The sequence below is a fragment of the Pezoporus wallicus genome, unplaced genomic scaffold (assembly GCF_028554395.1).
Source record: "Pezoporus wallicus isolate ANWC-B61680 ecotype Strahan unplaced genomic scaffold, APGP_CSIRO_Pwel_v1 contig_642, whole genome shotgun sequence".
Lineage (NCBI taxonomy): Eukaryota > Metazoa > Chordata > Aves > Psittaciformes > Psittacidae > Pezoporus > Pezoporus wallicus.
The window spans coordinates 1,961,019-1,979,535 of record NW_026637470.1 but is presented as its reverse complement, the minus strand read 5'-3'; the positions used below and the strand labels follow the sequence as shown (position 1 = coordinate 1,979,535).

The 18,517-nt window shown below is 36.6% G+C and overlaps 1 protein-coding gene across 1 annotated transcript in view; it reads left to right on the top strand.

Annotated features, from left to right (window-relative positions):
* The window catches only part of LOC130597270 (cytosolic beta-glucosidase-like), a 59,839-nt gene that overhangs the window by 24,386 nt on the left and 16,936 nt on the right, over positions 1-18,517 (top strand). The window contains 6 exon segments of the mRNA XM_057405652.1: positions 3,301-3,384; positions 3,387-3,621; positions 3,623-3,870; positions 4,236-4,273; positions 4,661-4,784; positions 9,237-9,370. Of these exon segments, the coding sequence (XP_057261635.1) occupies positions 3,301-3,384; positions 3,387-3,621; positions 3,623-3,870; positions 4,236-4,273; positions 4,661-4,784; positions 9,237-9,370 (863 nt within the window).

Here is an 18,517-nt window from a genome sequence, read left to right as displayed (position 1 = left end):
TTGTAACTGCATAGCATGGAAAGGCCATCATCTTCCGCATAAACATTTTTACAAAGAGCATGTGAAGAATTAGAAAGCTAGAGCAATGTCCTTCCAAATAAAATCATTCGCACCAAGTGATTCACCACCAATTTCATACCTAGGACATAGGACACTTGAAAACCTTTAAACCCATTCTGTTTCTAACCCAGTCAGGGTAAAGTCTTTTGAAGTAGCGATGTTGTAGGTGTATTGTAGGGAATCAGGATAGGGAGCAAAGATGAGAGAAAAGAGAAAAGAACAATCCTTCACTTTCCAGTGACAAAATGCACCTTAATGTCTATAATCCCCAAATTTTGGGGTGTCTGCGCAAACTTCTTTTATACACACTTTCTCAGAAGAACATTTTCTTCTGTATTTCTGCTTCTAGCTGACCCACAGATACAGCCATAGAAACTAAATCAGGCTATTCTGGAAGGTATGAGGCAATATGTAAATTTCACTTGCAATTTACATTTTTTCAGGGGTGCAGTTCAATTTCTCTTCATTTCCTAATACAGAGTATAAATCTTTTCCAGTATTGGTGTTTAATTGAGATGTAAAAAATTAATGATAACTGGTTGCATTTAAATGTTATAACTTGTATTGAGTAGTTTATAATCTGAAAATTAGAATGAGAAATGCTGGTCTTCTACACAGCATTACTCTCAATATGTTAGAACAGGATTTTGTACCAGCAAAGGATTTCTTTATTCCCAGTTTAAGCTCTGTGGAGACAGTGTTCTCACGGGAGAATGCATAATTGGTACATAAACTCTGAATAATCCTGAAAGATACAGCAAGGCCATGAGAGGCCTGAAGAAGCTTAAGCAAGCAAGATAAGAAGAAGCTGGAATTCACTGAGTTAATGAGAACTGTGGACTGCTGGCAAGCTTTCGAGGTCAAGTTCTCACACCTGTGCTTAACCAATTATATGTTAGTCACTAAGGGTCTTCAAGACATGTATCCAATCATAATATGCCAAATCACTGTAAGTGCATGTAAGAAATAGTATATAAGGAGTTAAGGCTTTGTAATAAATTTGGCAATCGCTTGATCACATTGATCGTTTCTGCATTGTCTGACTGCTGCGTCAACAAAGTTATGTAGTAAACCTTGTAGTCCCAACAGCAGAGTTAACACAGATCCAGTCCCACTAAAGTCTAACAGGTCCCTGTTCAAAAGTAACATTTACAAACCTTATTTTTCTCTTGCAAATTGCAAGAATTTGCCTTTCAAAATTTAGAATTCTGGTATATTCCTTCCTCTTTTCCATGGGTACATTCTCAGGGCACAGGCGTGTATCTCCTCAGAATTTAATGTGTTTTTCTGGTGCTGCACTTGGAAGGAAAAGCAAATTACCAGTGAGATTTATTGTGAATTACTTTGTAAACAAACTTATTGAGTCTTGCTGTGCTAGAGGATGTGTATGCACCTGTTTGTTTAGGAGAAGGCACTGTCTAAATCTGGGGTTTGTAATTGATTGCTGCAGTAAATGTTGTCTTTAAAAAGACATTTGACAGAAATCCTTACGATCAGTCAGTTGAACTTAGGTTAATTTGAAGTCTAATACTGTCCTTTTAAGAAGATAGCATGGGGTTCTGTATTGGCATTTTTAAATAGAAGTACATAGTAACCTGAACTTGAGAATACCAGGGAATATATAGTACAACATAGTACAGACATATTTATTAATGAACAGGTTTCCTGCTTTGGATTAAACAAAATCTCTGGTTCAGAAATTTTTAAGAATAATAATCTAAACCATCCATAACCTTTTAAATATACATTTTGTTAACCTTTGCATCTTAGTAACCCTCCTCCTCCTTTCAAGTTCTTTAGACCTTTCTCAGTTCCGGGTTTCAATACAGCAAGGCCTTGGGATAGTTATTTTGTGCACACCTATGTCTTATTAGAATATGTGCTCACACTTTGGTATAATTTAGCCCAAGTCTCTGAAGCAAAGGCTGACTGATTTCTACATTCCACTAGGGTGATGGAGACCTATTTCTGGCTGGAACCTCTTAACTTAACAAATAATAATTCAAGGCTACTGTTGGCCTTTTCCAATTACTGCAGTAAACCAGATAGTTGAAGTAAAAAAGCAAGCTAATTGATAGTCTTTGAACCAGAGCTTACGATGTGTTTAGCAATATCTAGCGTTCTCAGAAGGCCTAAAAGCAATGTAGTTTTGTTTGGATGCAAGCAAAATTAAAAATGCCTATTTGAGAGCTTAAAGTATCCTGATATTTAAACTTACAGTGACCTCTCAGCAGCATAAAAATAGTCCTCTAGGAAGCATATTCATGTCAGCCACTGCTAAATCTGAGCAGAGGGTGAATTCCTTTTAAGCCTCTAGAAATCCCCAATGCTGGCAACCTTTAACAACACATCCAGGAAATTAAAGTTGATCTCTGTCTTATCAAGAAGGGACAAAAAAGGTAGGAAGTCATGATTTTTTAGAGAGGTGAGCTAATTCCTTTGTGCAGTTAGAGGGACTAAGCAGTCTGCAGGAGTAGCAGTCCAAAAGGAAGAGAGTTGGTTTCTTGAATAAGCGAATGCCAAGGCATTCAACTTGGTGGCTAAAGATATCAGTGCCCTAAACTCTATTTAAAAACTAGCAGATCCTGCCAAAAAGCCTTAAACATCATATAGATCTAATGAGGGAACTGTTGAATTTACACCACTGCAAAATACTGAATGCCTTGACAGTATTTTCTTTGTCTTGATGCTGGTACAGACAGTGGTAGAGAATGGAACAGTCTAGAGTGAAGCTCACCCAGCCAACCAAGTTGAAATCACAACAGATCAGCTTAGTTACCTTGCTGAGTGTGGCGCTGAACTTTTTAAAAGACACAGTTCTTAAGGAGATAAATGCTTTCATTAGAACAAATCTACCTGTAAGGCTCTCAAGTGTCAGAATTTTTCCAACACGCTTGCATCTTGTACATGCAGCCAGGCTGCCATTCAGGCATTTAAATGAAAGGATTATATTTTCCTGTGACCAGCACCCATCAGAATTATGTTTCTCCTGGGGAGTTGCTGTCCACTGATCTATTTTGAAAATTTGCATCCTCATTTCATTTTATGTGCCTGCTTGGATGATTTTGTGTGCTGAGCATTTTTGCCAGCTCTGGAGTCTTATAACAGTAGTCAGCATGCAGTTGAGAGAAAATATTTGCATCTCATAACAGAGAAAATATGCAGTGAGGTTTCTTCATGTTTTAAAATGTAAAATGTTTTAAGTTAACCCTTTTTTGTTTCTTTTAATATTTTCAAGAGTCAGTTATTACAGCAAAATCAATAACCTTGCATCCTGCTCCCTGTATCACTTTGGCTTACCTCAGTCCTTACAAGATGAAGGTAACTGAGGAATCTGAAAAGATCATTTAGACCTTTGATATTCATGAAAAAGTATTGCTTCAGAACATTTGGACACTGGGTGATCACTATTAATGAGCTTTATGTTGTTCCTATATGTGGCTGTGAAAATACCCTCAGTATTGGTACCAGAGCTTACAAGGCCGCTTATGATGTGCTAAAAGCTCGTGCTAAAACCTGGCACAGTTGCAACAAGATATTTGAACAAAACAAAGTGGGCTTGTGTCTATAGCTCTGAACTGAGATTGTTAGAACCTCTGTAGCAAACAAAAAGCGACTTTTGCTTTTTGTTCTTTAACTTAGGTAATATTTTCAGGGCAACATTTATTGATGATGAATATCCGGCCATGGTGAAGTCTGATATTTCTGCAAAGCATTCAAAGCAGAGTTACTTATCAACAAGTCTTCCAGAATTCACTAAAGAGGAAAAAATTATCATCATTAGTACTGCTGACTTCTATACTCTGAACTGCTAAGACCAAGAAAATGCAGACAAGAAGCTAAGTGTTTCAACGAATGGTGAATCTGAATGTGGCCTGTTGCAACTGGGAGTTTATGGTTGCCTGTTGTACCATGAGGTTTGCACTGACATCTGTGTTATATGAAGGAATGGCTCACAGGACCATTTTACTGCTTTAGCTGGCCAATGAAGGGATCTAGGAATCCAGTGTGTAATATTGGTGATTTGGGGTTTTTGAGGAGCCCATCTGGATGACATAAGACATTATACAAGATATAAAAAACCAAGTCACCTTGTGATTCTTAATTTAATTGTTCCATGCTAGACAGAAAAAGTAGAAGCTTTAGTGTTTTCCTATTGCCTTTGTACTTCATAGCTATTTTACAGTTTGAAATGACGCACCAGTGTTATACCGTATTTTGAAGTCCAGAAATTATCTTTCTGATGCCAACAGTAAGGTTTTCCTGGCACGCAGCTACTCCTGGCAATGGGACATGCAGTGACTGCCAGTACCAAGGGGTTAAGGAGCAGTGACAATAAGCAGATGCTAATGCAGGAAAGATATTTTAGTCTTCTCATTAAAATAAGTCATTTCACTGTCTTCATGGATATTTGCACAGTTCTGCTTTTCCATTGTTAGTCATAAAAGGTCAGCTCATGGAAAATTAAGTTAATAGGGTCAGTGCAATTTGATGAAAACTAGTTTTAGTTTGTAGCTTAGAAAAGATAGAGGGTAATGCATCTGATTTTATGGGCTTTCTTACATCTGTTCTGAATAAAACTTCTGCTCTCTTGTTCTAGGATACATATAATAACCCTATAATTTATATCACTGAGAATGGGTTTTCCCAAAGTGACCCTGCACTGCTTGATGGCAGTCAACTATGGGAGTATTTCAGGCTGATTTTACAGGAAATTTTAAAAGGTATAATTTAAAATGATGAAAGATCAATTGTGTAAACTTGATATAATTTTACTTTGTGCTTATTTGCATTGGGCAATAACCAATGATTCTTGAAGCTAAAACTCTTCTAAATCAGAGTGAAGGGGTGTGGTTAAGAAAACCCAACACATGTTTAGCTGAAAGGAAAGCAAGCAGTATTAATTCTGCTCCCCCATCTTGGGGTGGAAACAGATGAAAAGGTGCTCCATACATACATTATTTTTAAACTCAGTTTTGTAGGTCCGTAGTTCTTCATTGAGGAAAGCAACTACACTGATCTTCAGAAGTGCTTATCATTCATACCTTTCATTATGAAGGGTGCAAAGTTGAGTGCACCTGCAAACATGACCATTGCATCTCATAATATCCTTAGAGCAGAATACAACCTCCCATACAAGATTACTTCCTTGTGATAACTTCTTCCTGTATGAGGTCATTACATTGTTATAGCTCAGCTTCTACCTTTATGTCAGGATGGCCAAAGTGTTCAGCACTGGTGAAGCTCTTTTTTCATTTGAAACATGCTTTTCCATTAGTTTTGATAGAAATAGTTAGCCCAATTTTCAGCCTTCTGGAAATTCCTTCCTTACCTTCCTTCTGTTGGTAATATTCAAAGAGTAGATCTTCTCGCTATGAATCAAGTGGACTATATTTTAAAATGCGGTTTCACTTATATAACAGCTAGTCTCCGTGTTATATTTGTACAAAGGAATCACATTCATGAATGTCATATTATAGTTCAGTATTTTTTTGTGGCCATTTTTGCATCTTCATGCTTTTTTTTTTTTTTGCTTATTTTATTTTTTATCCTTAATTTCATAGAATCATAGAATCACAGAAAGGTTTGGGTTGGAAAGGACCTTACGATCATTTAGTTCCAACATCCCTGCCATGGGCAGGGACACCTCACATGAGACTAGGTTGCTCAAGGCTTCATCCAACCTGGCCTTGAACACTGCCAGGGATGAAGCATCTACAGTTTCCTTGGGCAGACTGTTCCAGTGCATCACCACTCTCACAGTAAGGAACTTCTTCCTCGTATCTAACCTAAATCTCCCCTTTTTAAGTTTAAAGCCATTACCTCTTGTCCTATCTGTACCTGCCCCTGTAAAAAGTCCCTCTTTTCTTTTAAAATGAACCTTTGCCATTTGTTCAGTCCAGCAAAGCTTTTAAATATGCATGTTCCTTGACCTTAATCAGTGCAACCTTACATAGGTTTAGTTACACATACAGTTGGACATTAAGTTGGATCAGTGTTTATCATTTTATCTAGTAAAAGGCATGGTGGAACATTGGTTGAAACAGATCCATCTATGCAAAAATAATATAAATATCAAGTCCATCAGCTGTAAGGTACTTTCTGAAAAAATGCCTATAACTTTGTCCCCATGTAACATCTCTCCTGCCACTTTGAGTAAACAGTTTGTTAAGGCTGCTCCACAGATACTGACCCATGAATGAGCAATCAATTTCAAGTTTTCAGCTCAGATACCCTGGAAAGCATGGTATTTGAAGATGTTTACTTTATTCAATGCTTAAATGCTTAACCATTTACTAAGTGTTACACGAAGCAGAACCGTTTAATTGCTTTGCATATAGTGTCTACAATAATTTCTTATCTTTTGAGCTAACTTTTGAAATTATTAGTACAGGCTCATTCATTCAATGAGCTCTGGGTCAGAACAGGGGCCTGTGTGGATTCTGCTGTGGGATTTGGGCATGCCTACTTGGTTTTTTTGCCTAACCAAAAGATAAACATGCTTGACTACAAAGGAGAGTCTATCATCTACGGCCTGTTACTGCACTTGTTATTAGAGACATTTTAATATGTTTTAATTGAATTGATATATCCTTATTTTGTCTTTTTGCATTAAGAACTCTCCTAGCTTTTAGAATACATATTTGCACTAATTGGGTTAATTTTGTCAACCAGAATTTTCAAAATAATAAAGAGCTTCCCTTTTTAAGATCTTGTGATTTAGAAAGAGCTATGCTCTAGTACTCTGAAAATCAGAAACTGATGGCTCTAAAGATAAGTAGCAAGAATATTGGTGTCCAAAGTTCCTAAAATTTTTACTATCATTAGGACTATTTAAATTACAAGATTTTGGAGGGCAGGAGCAGTCCTGAGGTGGTACGGCATCCTTCACCCACTAAGACTGTGATCATGCAGTATGGATAAGCAATAAAACCACTGTATGTTACCTCTATGCTTTATTTTTAGAAAAAGATTTTGATGCCTTCAGAGAAAATAGATTTTTATTTTTCAGTTAGCTAATAAGATCAGAAAGTGCAATGTATATGTGAACAAGAAAATAGAGAGTGAACAGCATGCAGCTACTATAAATACATCACATTATAGCTATTATAGATGGAAAATAGTTTTTAAATGGGTGCAACTGCTGCCATGTTGCTTCTTCACTATATGAATAGATAAAAGCATCAATATTTTAATAAATGTGGATATACATATTTAGCATCTCTGCAGAATCATACGCATGCATGGTGCTTTACAGATAAATGAAAATGATGTCTTCTTACCCTAGGGAACTGAAAATCTAATTTAGATACAATGCATGAAGAGATGACAAACAGAAAGCTGGATCAGAGGGAAGAAAAGAACATGGATCAGAGTAGTGAAATGCTTTTTACTATGGCTGCTCTTCATTAATGTTATGTAATGTCTGTTAAGGATGACATCTAGACCAAAGATCAAGGCTGCCAGTAAACAGGTAGTTGAAACTACTTAGTTTTGAAAAGTGGAACCTTCTAAAAGAGATGATAAAATATCATAAGGTTTCATATGGAGGAGAGCATGCAAAATAGAGGATAAACTATTGCCATACACGGCTTCTGGAGTAAAGCAATGAAGTTAATCCATAATCTGTCTGGTAGAAGGCTATTAATAATGTTGATAGGGAGGAAAGAATGAATTAAATTAATTTTATGTTGCAAGAAGGAGGCATTGGAAAGAGTTGAAATCGGTTGGAATGGAATGTAAAGAAGATGAGAAAAATGTGATGTAATATAGGCAGTGCCAAATAAGAGGGAGATGAGCAGGAAAAATGTGAACAAGCAGGGCTAGATTTGGGAGTAAATACAAAATATATGAACATTTAATTTGGAGTCAGCGAGAAGGTCAACAGTAAAAAAAATTCAGAGCAAATAGGAGAAATTACTGTGAGGAGAAAGGGATGGTTAAAGCCTAATATTCAGTTGGTGTTAATATTCTCCTTAAATATGCTTGAATGGAGCAGAAAGGATACAGAGAATACTGACTGCAATGGGAAGTGTAGAGCAGAACTAAAATTGAAAGTAAGCAAGGTGGTGCAGTTAACAGGATTTTTAAAAAATGAACTTTTAGTTAAATACAGGCCTTTCTGGAGACCTTATTTTTGTCCTTTTTTCCCTCAGATTACTGAGAGTTGTTATAAGACCTTTTATATATTGTCATCACTGTACACTTTGACCTTGCTCTCATGAACTAACCATTTAGTCTGTGTTGTAGATTCATACAAGCCTGCTTCTGCAGCATTCCCATGCACATAAAGCAGTGAGGTTATAATGCAATACTGTAGTCCATGAAAATATGATATATTGTTAAATTAAATATGGATGTCATAATGTGAGCCCCTCGGGTCAACTATAAGCTTGAATGTTATTGAAAGAACTGCAGAGGCAGCTCTGTTTCTTCATTGCTGCTGACAAAAATGCCTCTACAAATAGAATGCAACAATGCAGACATATTAAGGACCCTCTGAGATGTGCTGTCCCTGGCATAACATTGCCATGTGACATTTTCAAGAACTATAAATACATTGACTGCATTATAGCATAAAAGTTAAGAAGCTTTGCAGTAGTCACTGCAGAAGTGTTAAAATGAAGCTAAATTTGTTTTGACTACTGAGGGATTCAAAGCCTTAAAAAACCCCAAAATACAAACAAGCAAACAAACACCCCCTAGAGTCCCCTGAAATCATAAGGCTATAGCTACCATAGAACAATGTATTTATCAGATTTTCAATATAGTTTTAAAAGGTCCAGAATACATAATTCCATAAAGTTCCAGTTAAATGCCAGTTTTATAACTTCACATTATGATAAGAAGTCACATGTAATTTCTTAGGGGAGATGTCTGAGACCACCTCTAGAAAATAGAAATGAGCGCTTTGTAGCAGTGTTTTCTTGTTACTGAAAGTTCATATCTCTTTTTTTTTCACATTAATCTTTGAGCCTGAATGTTTTAATCTGCAAAAACGAACTTTTTTTTTCTTTTTTTCTTTTTCCAACTCTTAACCAGAAGTTTTCCAATGCAAAATTATGAAGAAACATTTTTTCTCCAAAATGCTCTTAATCTGCCTTCAAAAGTATCTTTGGTGAAGATAACAAAGCACAGTTGCATGCTCATGTTGGGAAGATTTCTGCTGGAATCAGGCTATAGGAATCTGGTGGGAAGATTTCTGCTGGAACCAGGCTATAGGAATCTGGTGCGAAGATTTCTGCTGGAACCAGGCTATAGGAATCTGGTCAGTTCACTGACAGAAGAGGATCATCTCTGTGAATTAAAGGTAGGTGAGTAGATTTCTTGCCTGCCACTGTTTTGATTTTGATTGAAGAGATTAATTTAAAAGCAGAATTATGCAAGAGCTGCTAGATGTCTGTGAGCTAATTAGATGGTTCCTGGGAAAAGGGCTGTAGAGGACAGAGGAGCTTTGTGTGCAGTGTTAGAAGTCGCTAGGCTGAGTGGTGCTGCAGATTGCTCAAGTTGTTGGGAATCCGGATGTAATCAGCATGTCACATGCTCAGGCAGTACCTGAGATGTGCTTTGTTCCAAGTAACTAGACCCCAGCCCCCAGTGACCTGTTAGTTTACAAAAGTGTTAGCAACTGCAGCACAGGAATAGTTCCTGCTCTACAGTGAAGAGATACTGTGTGAAAGGTTATGTCACCTCAGAGGGGATAATCTAAATATTTAGGCACTGTGGGTGCTGTAGTGCTGCTGGATAGCTGGTGAAGTCCCTTCTAGAACCTATTTGAGGTATTCCTTTTGTTACAGAGGATTTGCTTTACTTAGGTAGAAGTACTACTCCACCGCTGAAGCAAAATTCAGCTTTGCTGCTAGTTGACTCAGTTGTGCAAGCAAAGATTGGGGACCTCAGAAACTAACCAGTCTCTAATCTCCAAATCATATCTATGTGGCCAGAAAGTTAGAGGTAACTATTACTCACCTGCACATTAGAAGTTTCCGTTAGGAATGATTTGTACATATGCATCATAATCCCCACATCAGAAGTAGCTACGGTAGTTATTTGATTCTGCTTTATTATTGTACAAGATGAAATATAATGGCAATTCCACCAGAAACAAACTAACTAACTAACAAAGAAACCCCCCCAAAAAAAACCAAACCACCAAAAAAAAACCCTCATAAGCAGAATGTAGGGATTTGGACCTTTATGATGAAAACACAGACTTTTATGAAAATCGTGAGTTTAAATTCATCAGATGTTGATTGCACAGAACATCATTGGGTTTAATATTAGTTCTAAGCCATATGCTTCACTTGGAGTTACCTTTCAGGAGAAAATGTACTGAATCCACAGAGGCACATCATAAAAAAATACTGTGCTAATGCTGTGGCTTTGAGACAGTTTTTAATTTAAATCTCTCCTTTTTCAAGATGATTTAGTTTTAAATAACTCAGGCCCATTATGTGCATTCAAAATGCTTTTCCCAGGATTATGTACAGGATCACTCATTGCAGAAATTAAGTTAATATATAATACAGTTTGGCTAAGCTTTTCTATATGGGCATACATCTTTCCTGGAATTGAAAGATAAGTCAAGTCCAGTTTATTAGAATGAACATCTGTCTTCAGATACCTACCACTTCTTAGTCACAGATTTCTATTCCAGAAAATGAGATTTTGCATTTTAATATAAAACAGGGAATATTTTTCTTCTTAGGGCAGGACTCATTACCAAAAATATTATGAAAATTGCTTTAAAGCATATTAGAAAATTAGTAAGAAAACTATTAAATATAGTGGTACTGGTACAACTTTTATCTCAAAAGGTCGTAAGTGGTGATTCCCGAGTATTTTCCATTGCAAGTGTTTACGCCTTGCTTCTCATTTTCTGTCTAAATATCTGCTGTTGACCATTTAAGTAGATGGTCCTGTGATTACATTAATTTTACAGTTACTGAAGAATGGATCTTTTACAAGACACATTTTTAACAGTGCAAATAAGAGAAAGAATGAGAAGAGAACCTTAGCTAGGGTCTACTATATTAAAAAAAAACTGTGTTAGAAGTGCTTTGATGGCTCATATAATGCTATCCAGCTTCCAAACTAGTTATTTTTCATGATGTTTCTGTTATAATAATAGCTTATAATTTGATTTTGTGGGAGTTATTGCCATTCTAAAGGACTGAAAATTGTATAAATGCAGCTGTATGGGGAATATTACAATGTCAAATGAAGCAGTGTCATTGCAGTTCTCTGTATATGCTGCTACAATGCCAATATAAAAGGGAAGAAACTATGTTGATCAATATAGCAGATTATAAGAAGTGATTGGATAAAATGCAAACAATGCATAATCTGTTATAAAGGCTTACTAAATGAAGATACAACTTTCAGGCTATAGTTTTGCATTGAATTTGAACTCACATGTTTCTGGCTGTTTAAAGCCACTGCAGTTTTTCCTGAGCAAGAATGTGTTCTTTCAATACATTAACACATATATTCAATATGACCTATTTTATAATTGCTGTGGGAGTTTGCCTTTGCATTTTTTGATAGCTCTCTGTTCAGATTCTCAACCATAGCACTGCATTAGTTTATTTGCATTGAATCAATTTTACCAAGGAATCGCCTGTTTTTATATAAAGAAATTCCTAGCTTCATTACAGAGGGAGTGAAGTATCTGATCTCAGTTTTAAACTAGGGAAATTGAGGTAGCACAAGTTCAGTGTAATTTAGCTAAGGTCAAAAAACAGATGGGATAATAATAGGAGTAGTACCTGGATTTTTCTGCTCTCTCCTGGATTGTTCTGACTCTCTATGTGCAATGTCACATTCCTGCTGCTAACAAACATGTTTTGAAATAAACATTCATATTAGAGAATATGAAGATGTACACGAATGCTCAATATACGTCTCTCAAAAACACTAACGGGAAAGTCATCTACTGAACTCATATAGTAGTTGGAAATTAAATACAAAATGTTACTATTTCAAATGTAATAAAGACGCTTATCCTTAGTGAGGCAAGTCTGATATTTGAACAGAAGATTTTTGAGGAGTTAATAATTCTATTACACGGTGGAATAATTTTCCTAGAAAAAAGGTGGGCAATTGTATTTCTGGGAAATGAAAAATCAAACTGTCAAATAGTAAAATAAGTACAAGGCATTATTCCTCTATAAGAATGAAACATGCATCTGGATATAACACAATTTAGAATATATAAATTGGAAAAAAAATGCCTTTTTCTTCTTCATGCTAGAGTAAAAAAAAAAAACAAGCTGCATGAAGTTTTCTAGACTTCCTTAACAATTTATCTTCTGGAAGACTTAAATGTAAGAAAATGCAGTTCTCAAAAGGAGAATTACTTTTATCATATACATGAATGCTTGGAAAGTGTTTACTTTTCTATTTAATTTTCTTTCAGTAATATAACAATTAAATATATTTTTCTTGTTATTCTCTGAAAGGATGAACCCTCTGTGTCACTATTTTATTTTTGAAAGTCACACCTGAAAGTAAAGACCTTCCTTATATTTATAGCAATTCTGTGTTCTACTCTCAAATTGCGCATCCTAGCACGTTTATACAGTGTAAAAGTGACTTGGAGACATCATGGTATAGTGCTTTTTTAGCCATCTTGCATGAGAGATTAAATCTGGAGTGAACTGGACTTGCATGACAAGTATTTGGTAGTGTTGGTTAAGGGGTTAATTGCCTGTTAAAGGAAAGAAGAAAATGCCTTGCAATGATTGTTTGCAAAACAAGGGAAGAATGTCTGGAAAGATTCCTTCTCCTGCATCCCAAACTACATCTTGTATGTGTCTTGGTTATTGAGAAGCATATAAGATATTTCCATCTGAGTCTTCCTTTGTTCGTATTCCCTCGGTAACACCAGTAGGTTCAGCATTGCAAAGACTTTTAAAGTCCTAGAAACTATCATCTCCTCAGCTAAAGTCTAATTTTTGCTGTTGATGTTCTTTGTATTGCTGAATTTATTGGAATTCATATGAAAAAGAAAGAAAAGAAAAAAAGAAAAAGAAAAGAAAAGAGAAAAAGAAGAGAGAAATCATATGAAGCAGTTTACAAGAGTGTTAAAAATGACATGTTTCTAAATATTGCGTATACTTTATAATCAAATCTTATTGATTACTTGGATGATTTTAAGAAACAAAGACAAAACAATGTTTGTGCTGCTGTGAACACAGGGTCAGCACTTCCAGTGCAGAGCTCATGCAGTATATTTTCTGTGTGGGCTAATACCTTCGCAGTAGTAAGTAGGCTCCTGCTGTAACAACTGAAGCTGCCATGCACTCTTCAAGTTTATTCCTCAGTCACCATGCATTGTAGAAATCCAATCTAAAGATCATAAAAGAATGAATAAGCATGACTGAATGCAGAGCCAGAGACAAATGCAGAGAGGGGAGAAGAGAGTGTTTTTGGCTTCCACAGGTTCTGAAAGTCATTCAAAAGCTCCTTGGACTTGCCTTTTGTATCTACAACTCAGACTGTCACCTCTGATCTCGGCAAGCAGCTTTATGCTTGTCTGGCAGTCCTTTTTTCATGAGCTATCCCAGCAGCTGTGATCAGCTGGGCGCATTAAGTAAACAGTTCCTAGGTTCTACATCCAGCTCTTTACTCAACATCTTTATAAGCTTCTAAAAAGGATCTTTCACCAAGAAATGCAATTTGCAGAGCCAGAGTGGGGCAAAATCATCAGTCTTCTCTCTCAGACATTGGCTCTGCAGGGTGGGCATTGGCTTGAATACTGGATGTGCATCCTGAGACTTCAGTAATTTTTAATACAGGTTACAACATCAATTAGGGTCACAAAATCCCTTTTCCATTTGTATTCATTTTACTGTTGTAGATTTCTTCTGATCTTATTTGACTATCATGGCATGTCTCTTCTTTTTTTATTCCCCACTTGCCTTACCCCCGTTAGTCTTATGTTTTCCAGCAGGCAGATGCTGATTCTCCTCATCCATGTGTAATCCCAATGAAATTTTCATTTTCCATATTTTATAGTCTGCTGCTATTCACCTTTCTAAACACAGGCAATAGGAGTCCAAGGGAGAAGAATTCACTAACCTCCTGGGGAAACTAAAAATGATCATAGCCTAGCAAGTCAGTCTTTAAATGTCCTTTGCCCATTCCACCCTCCCTTCTGCTGCTCTTAAGTATTTAAATCTGCCCCCTACCAGTCAGACTTCCTCACCAGATGGTGCCTTCTGACTAGCTCTGCCTTTCTTCAGAGAATGAATAAGTACAGCAAAGAGCATAAGGAACTGGTAAGACAGTTACTGGAATATTTCATCAGTGCTAGTGTCCACTTTTTAAAAAGGACAATGAAAAATGGGAGAGAGTTCAGGAAGGAGCTGCAAAAATGATTTGAAGGCTGGAGAAAATGCCTTACTGTGGGACTCTAAAAGAGCTCAATCTGTCTAGCTTATCAAAAAGAAGATTGAGAGGTGACTTGATTACAGTGTACAGGTACCTTCATGGGGAAAATATACTAGGTACTAAAGAGCTCTTTAGTCTGGCAGAAAAAGAGTGTAAAAAGAGCCAATGTCTGGATGCCAGCCAAGTTTAAATGAGAAATCAGACACATTTTTAAACAGTGGAAGTATTAAATACTGTCACAAATTATCAGAAGGACTGGATGCTGTACTTCATGCTTTCACATGAGGCTGAGTATAGTTTGGGAGATATACCTTAGCCAAACACAAGTTTCAGACACATTCCAGGTAAACTAGTGCAATTTAAGAGCCTGTGGTTCACTGAGGATAAAATTAGATGTTCTTATGATCTCTCAGTTTTTAATTCTATAAATTTAAATGGTGGCTACAATGACTGTCCATACTTCATGAAAAGTGAGCTGGTGTGAGGTGTACCCTTGGAATATTAAAAAAGGAATGGAGTGGTCCACAATATATAATTTTAATATTTATAGTATTTTATTATCATTTTTGAAGTTAAGACAATTTGGAAATGTATACATCATTTTGTAAAGTCAAGCTCTTTCTTTAAGAAGATTTTAAATTTGAATATTTATACTTTCCCAAAGTCTTTTCACATTGCCTTTTTTATGGCTGAAAGAATTCTACCCTTCTCACACCATAATTGTATTTACAGTATGCTCATTTTCAATGAGAAAGTCATCCAAGATTTGTCCAGAAAAACAGGGGAAAACAGTCCTTACTAATGCTCATTGGTTGTTCTCACTTGCTTTCCTGTCTGAGAATCATTATCATTTATGTAGGCAGTGATAGGTTTTTAAATGATGTAATCATATATAGGTGTGAAATGGTAATGGCTGTATCTTTAAAGATTTTTTAAAAGGTTAATTATATTCCACAAGTTGTTTTAGAAGTAGAATGTTAATATTATTGTAAGACTCAGACTTGGAAAGCAATTCTCCTGTCTAACATATGTCATTTAATGCCAACATGATTCCTTCTTTTCTTCCCATTATTGCTACTGTTTCCAGGTGCCATGCTAGATATTTTCTTTCTTTCTTTCTTCTGTGTTTATTCATATAACTGTGAGTAACCGTGTTTCCTGTCCTCCAGCCGTAGACATTGCTTAGCCACGCTAGCCATAGTTATCCTTTCTTTCCATCTTGTAATTAAGGTATTTTTCCATCCCTTCATCACTTTGGGTATTCTTTCAGCTTCATTCAATTTCTCACTGCGTCTCCAAGCAGTCTCAGGAATTGGGCTAGGGAAGAGACAGTGGAAAACATATCAGCCCAATGTGGAAAGCAGAGTTGTATGTGACGTGGCTTAGCTGAAGCAGAAAGTCAAAGGTCTCAAGAGTGTGATCAAGGCAGGTTAGATGGAAAGGAGAGGTGAGAAGGAACGTGGCATCAATGAACCTTGGCTACAGAAAAGTTGGAAGCTATTTTCTAGCCATAATGAAATATTAGACATAGGAACCTTATGAGATTTTAGCCACATGGATCTCGGGAGATGAATTCTCCCGCTTCTCCATGGTTTACTGGTATTATCTCTTTTCACCAACCATACAGTGGTAGTAGCGGCCACAGTCAACTTCATCTCAACAGCTGCAACTCTGCCCTTCTTGTTTGACATGTGCTTCTCTCTTCACATCAGTAAAAAAGTTCCCCACCCCTGTTTTCCATGGGTCATGGACCAACATGATCCGGCCTGGATGTTCCCTCCCTCTGTTCACTTTCTAGTGTCATAGGCTATCACCCAGAATGTTATAAGTATTCAAAAAGTAGTTCATACTAGACAACTAGACAGCAAGGATGTACGGATAATGGGAAGATAGATTCCCTTGCCTTATAAGCTGAGTGGGAAAAGCATTGAAGTTAGAGATCAGAGTCCTTAATTGAACAGTCCCTAGTCATAAGAATTTTGCTAACATGGCAACATGCTGTTACTAGTGAGTGGGGAATGATGGTTTGTTTGCTTCTGTGGTATCAGTTTTTCTTACTATTTTTTTTTTAAAGTCAGCCGTGATCGAAGGCTTAGATGTGTATGCAACTCTTTGCTGGCAGTCAGTGTGAGCCTGTTGCCAGAGCTTGTGCCTGGTTTTCATTTATTCTGAGTAAGTGTCTGAATAAGACAGACAGTGTATTCTGTGCATGATCTGTAACTGGAGGTGGCAGTGTTCTGCTGCGTCCTTTCCATAGTCAGTTTTAGTCATGGAAAGTCCATTTTAATTCTCTCAGTCTTAATCTATTGCTTTTAAATAAGTAAAACATGTACACATGTTTGAAAGTTGTAATGGAGAAGATTAATATAACATGAAAAATGTCATTACTTCAACAAAAAGATTTCCCAGAACCTTAGTTTTATTAATTTATAACCAATGTTTATAAATTACATACAAAACATTCTGTAGTATCCTAAACCTGCACCAGTTTTGTGCGCAACAAGGACAAACCATGTTCTAACACAGGAGACATTTCTCTTTCCCATGGATAGCTGGAAGTGTGAATATGCTGCATGGCTGCTACAGTTAAGCAAAAGAACTCATAAAAAAAAAACAGAAACAACAAGCTAGACACTGTGAAACCAACCAAACACTTGCTCTAGACCCCTATCAGTTACAACCACAGCCCTGCTCCAGAGGTGACTTTGTCTTTTCAGGGGTGTATAGTGGTTCACTTTGTGGAGCAGTGGACACTTTGAATCTGATGAACTGTGGGAGATTTTAGAGGAGCGGAGGCTTGGCTGGAGACGAGTGAAGGAGAGACTCTGCTACAGCATTCTGCTCCCTTGCACTGGTCCCAGGTGCAAAAAATTAGACTGTATCTATGTATTGATTTTTTTACCAGCCAAACCACTGTGTGTACCTGAATCTGTAAGACAGCAGAATATTGATCTATTAAAGAAAATTATCTATTTAAAGTATCTATTCTCTTTTCTAGTTTAGGGTGTAGAGAGATACCTATTTGCCAGTGTAGCCTTGCATATCTGTACTTTAGCCACCAGTTGGAACCACCTGGGTATAAATTTAGCCCATGCCTCCCCTTAAAAATGCCTAAATACTGCTTAAATCTTCCACTGTCACTTCCCAGATATACTGAGTGGGTTGCATGGAGCCATTCGAAACAGAACAGCTATTAACAGGCAGAGTTGGATTTTTTTTTCCAACTAGCAATTTGTTTAACAGGTTTCCACTGCAACTCCTAAATGATTTCACTTAAAATGACACTGTGAATGTTAATTAAAAACATTCATTAGGGTTTTAATAATACCTTAGAGGCTTTAAACACAAATTTGTTTCTGTATCAAAAATGTTTTACTTCCCATCTTAATTCATGTATTTTGGGGAAGCCAGTGTCTGTTGCTGTACTGTTAATACTCTTTTCCTCCTGCCCCTACCTTGCTTAGATAAAAAAAGTATATGTTTGATTGGTGATGAAGAAAAAGCACACTCATATTTAAAGTGTTTCGTTTACAGTGAGAAATTGGAAATCAGAATTGAAATCCAGCCTTTATGTCGGTTCAGACCTAGTTGATTAGAGTGTGGTTTGTGTAATGCTGGCTACATATGTAAGTATGATACAGTGAATCAGTAAATCTGTCCTTCTGTTACACCAATACAACCTTGAAGTCTCCATTAGGATGGTATCAGTATAGCTGGAACAAACTTTTCTGGTTTCCAGAGTGTATATTGATCATTTTGGGGAGTGGTATTGTTAGGCATGAACTGTGGCCTGAAGATGTCTGCAGATGCCACGTAAGTGAAATTCAGGACTCCTGAGTCAGTGAGAGGTTTGTTGTTAATGTCAGTGTAACCAAAATTTAATTATAAATATACTCCATTTAGTAGGAGGTGCTAAGTCCCTTCATCATTCACAAAAGGGAATGGATTTTGAAATCTTTACGTATTTTTGGCAGTATTTCCTGATTCTTTCTGTGTATTTCCATACAGAAAATAGAATTCAAATATTTGGACTTCCTCAAAGTGTGACAATTGTGATGCTGTA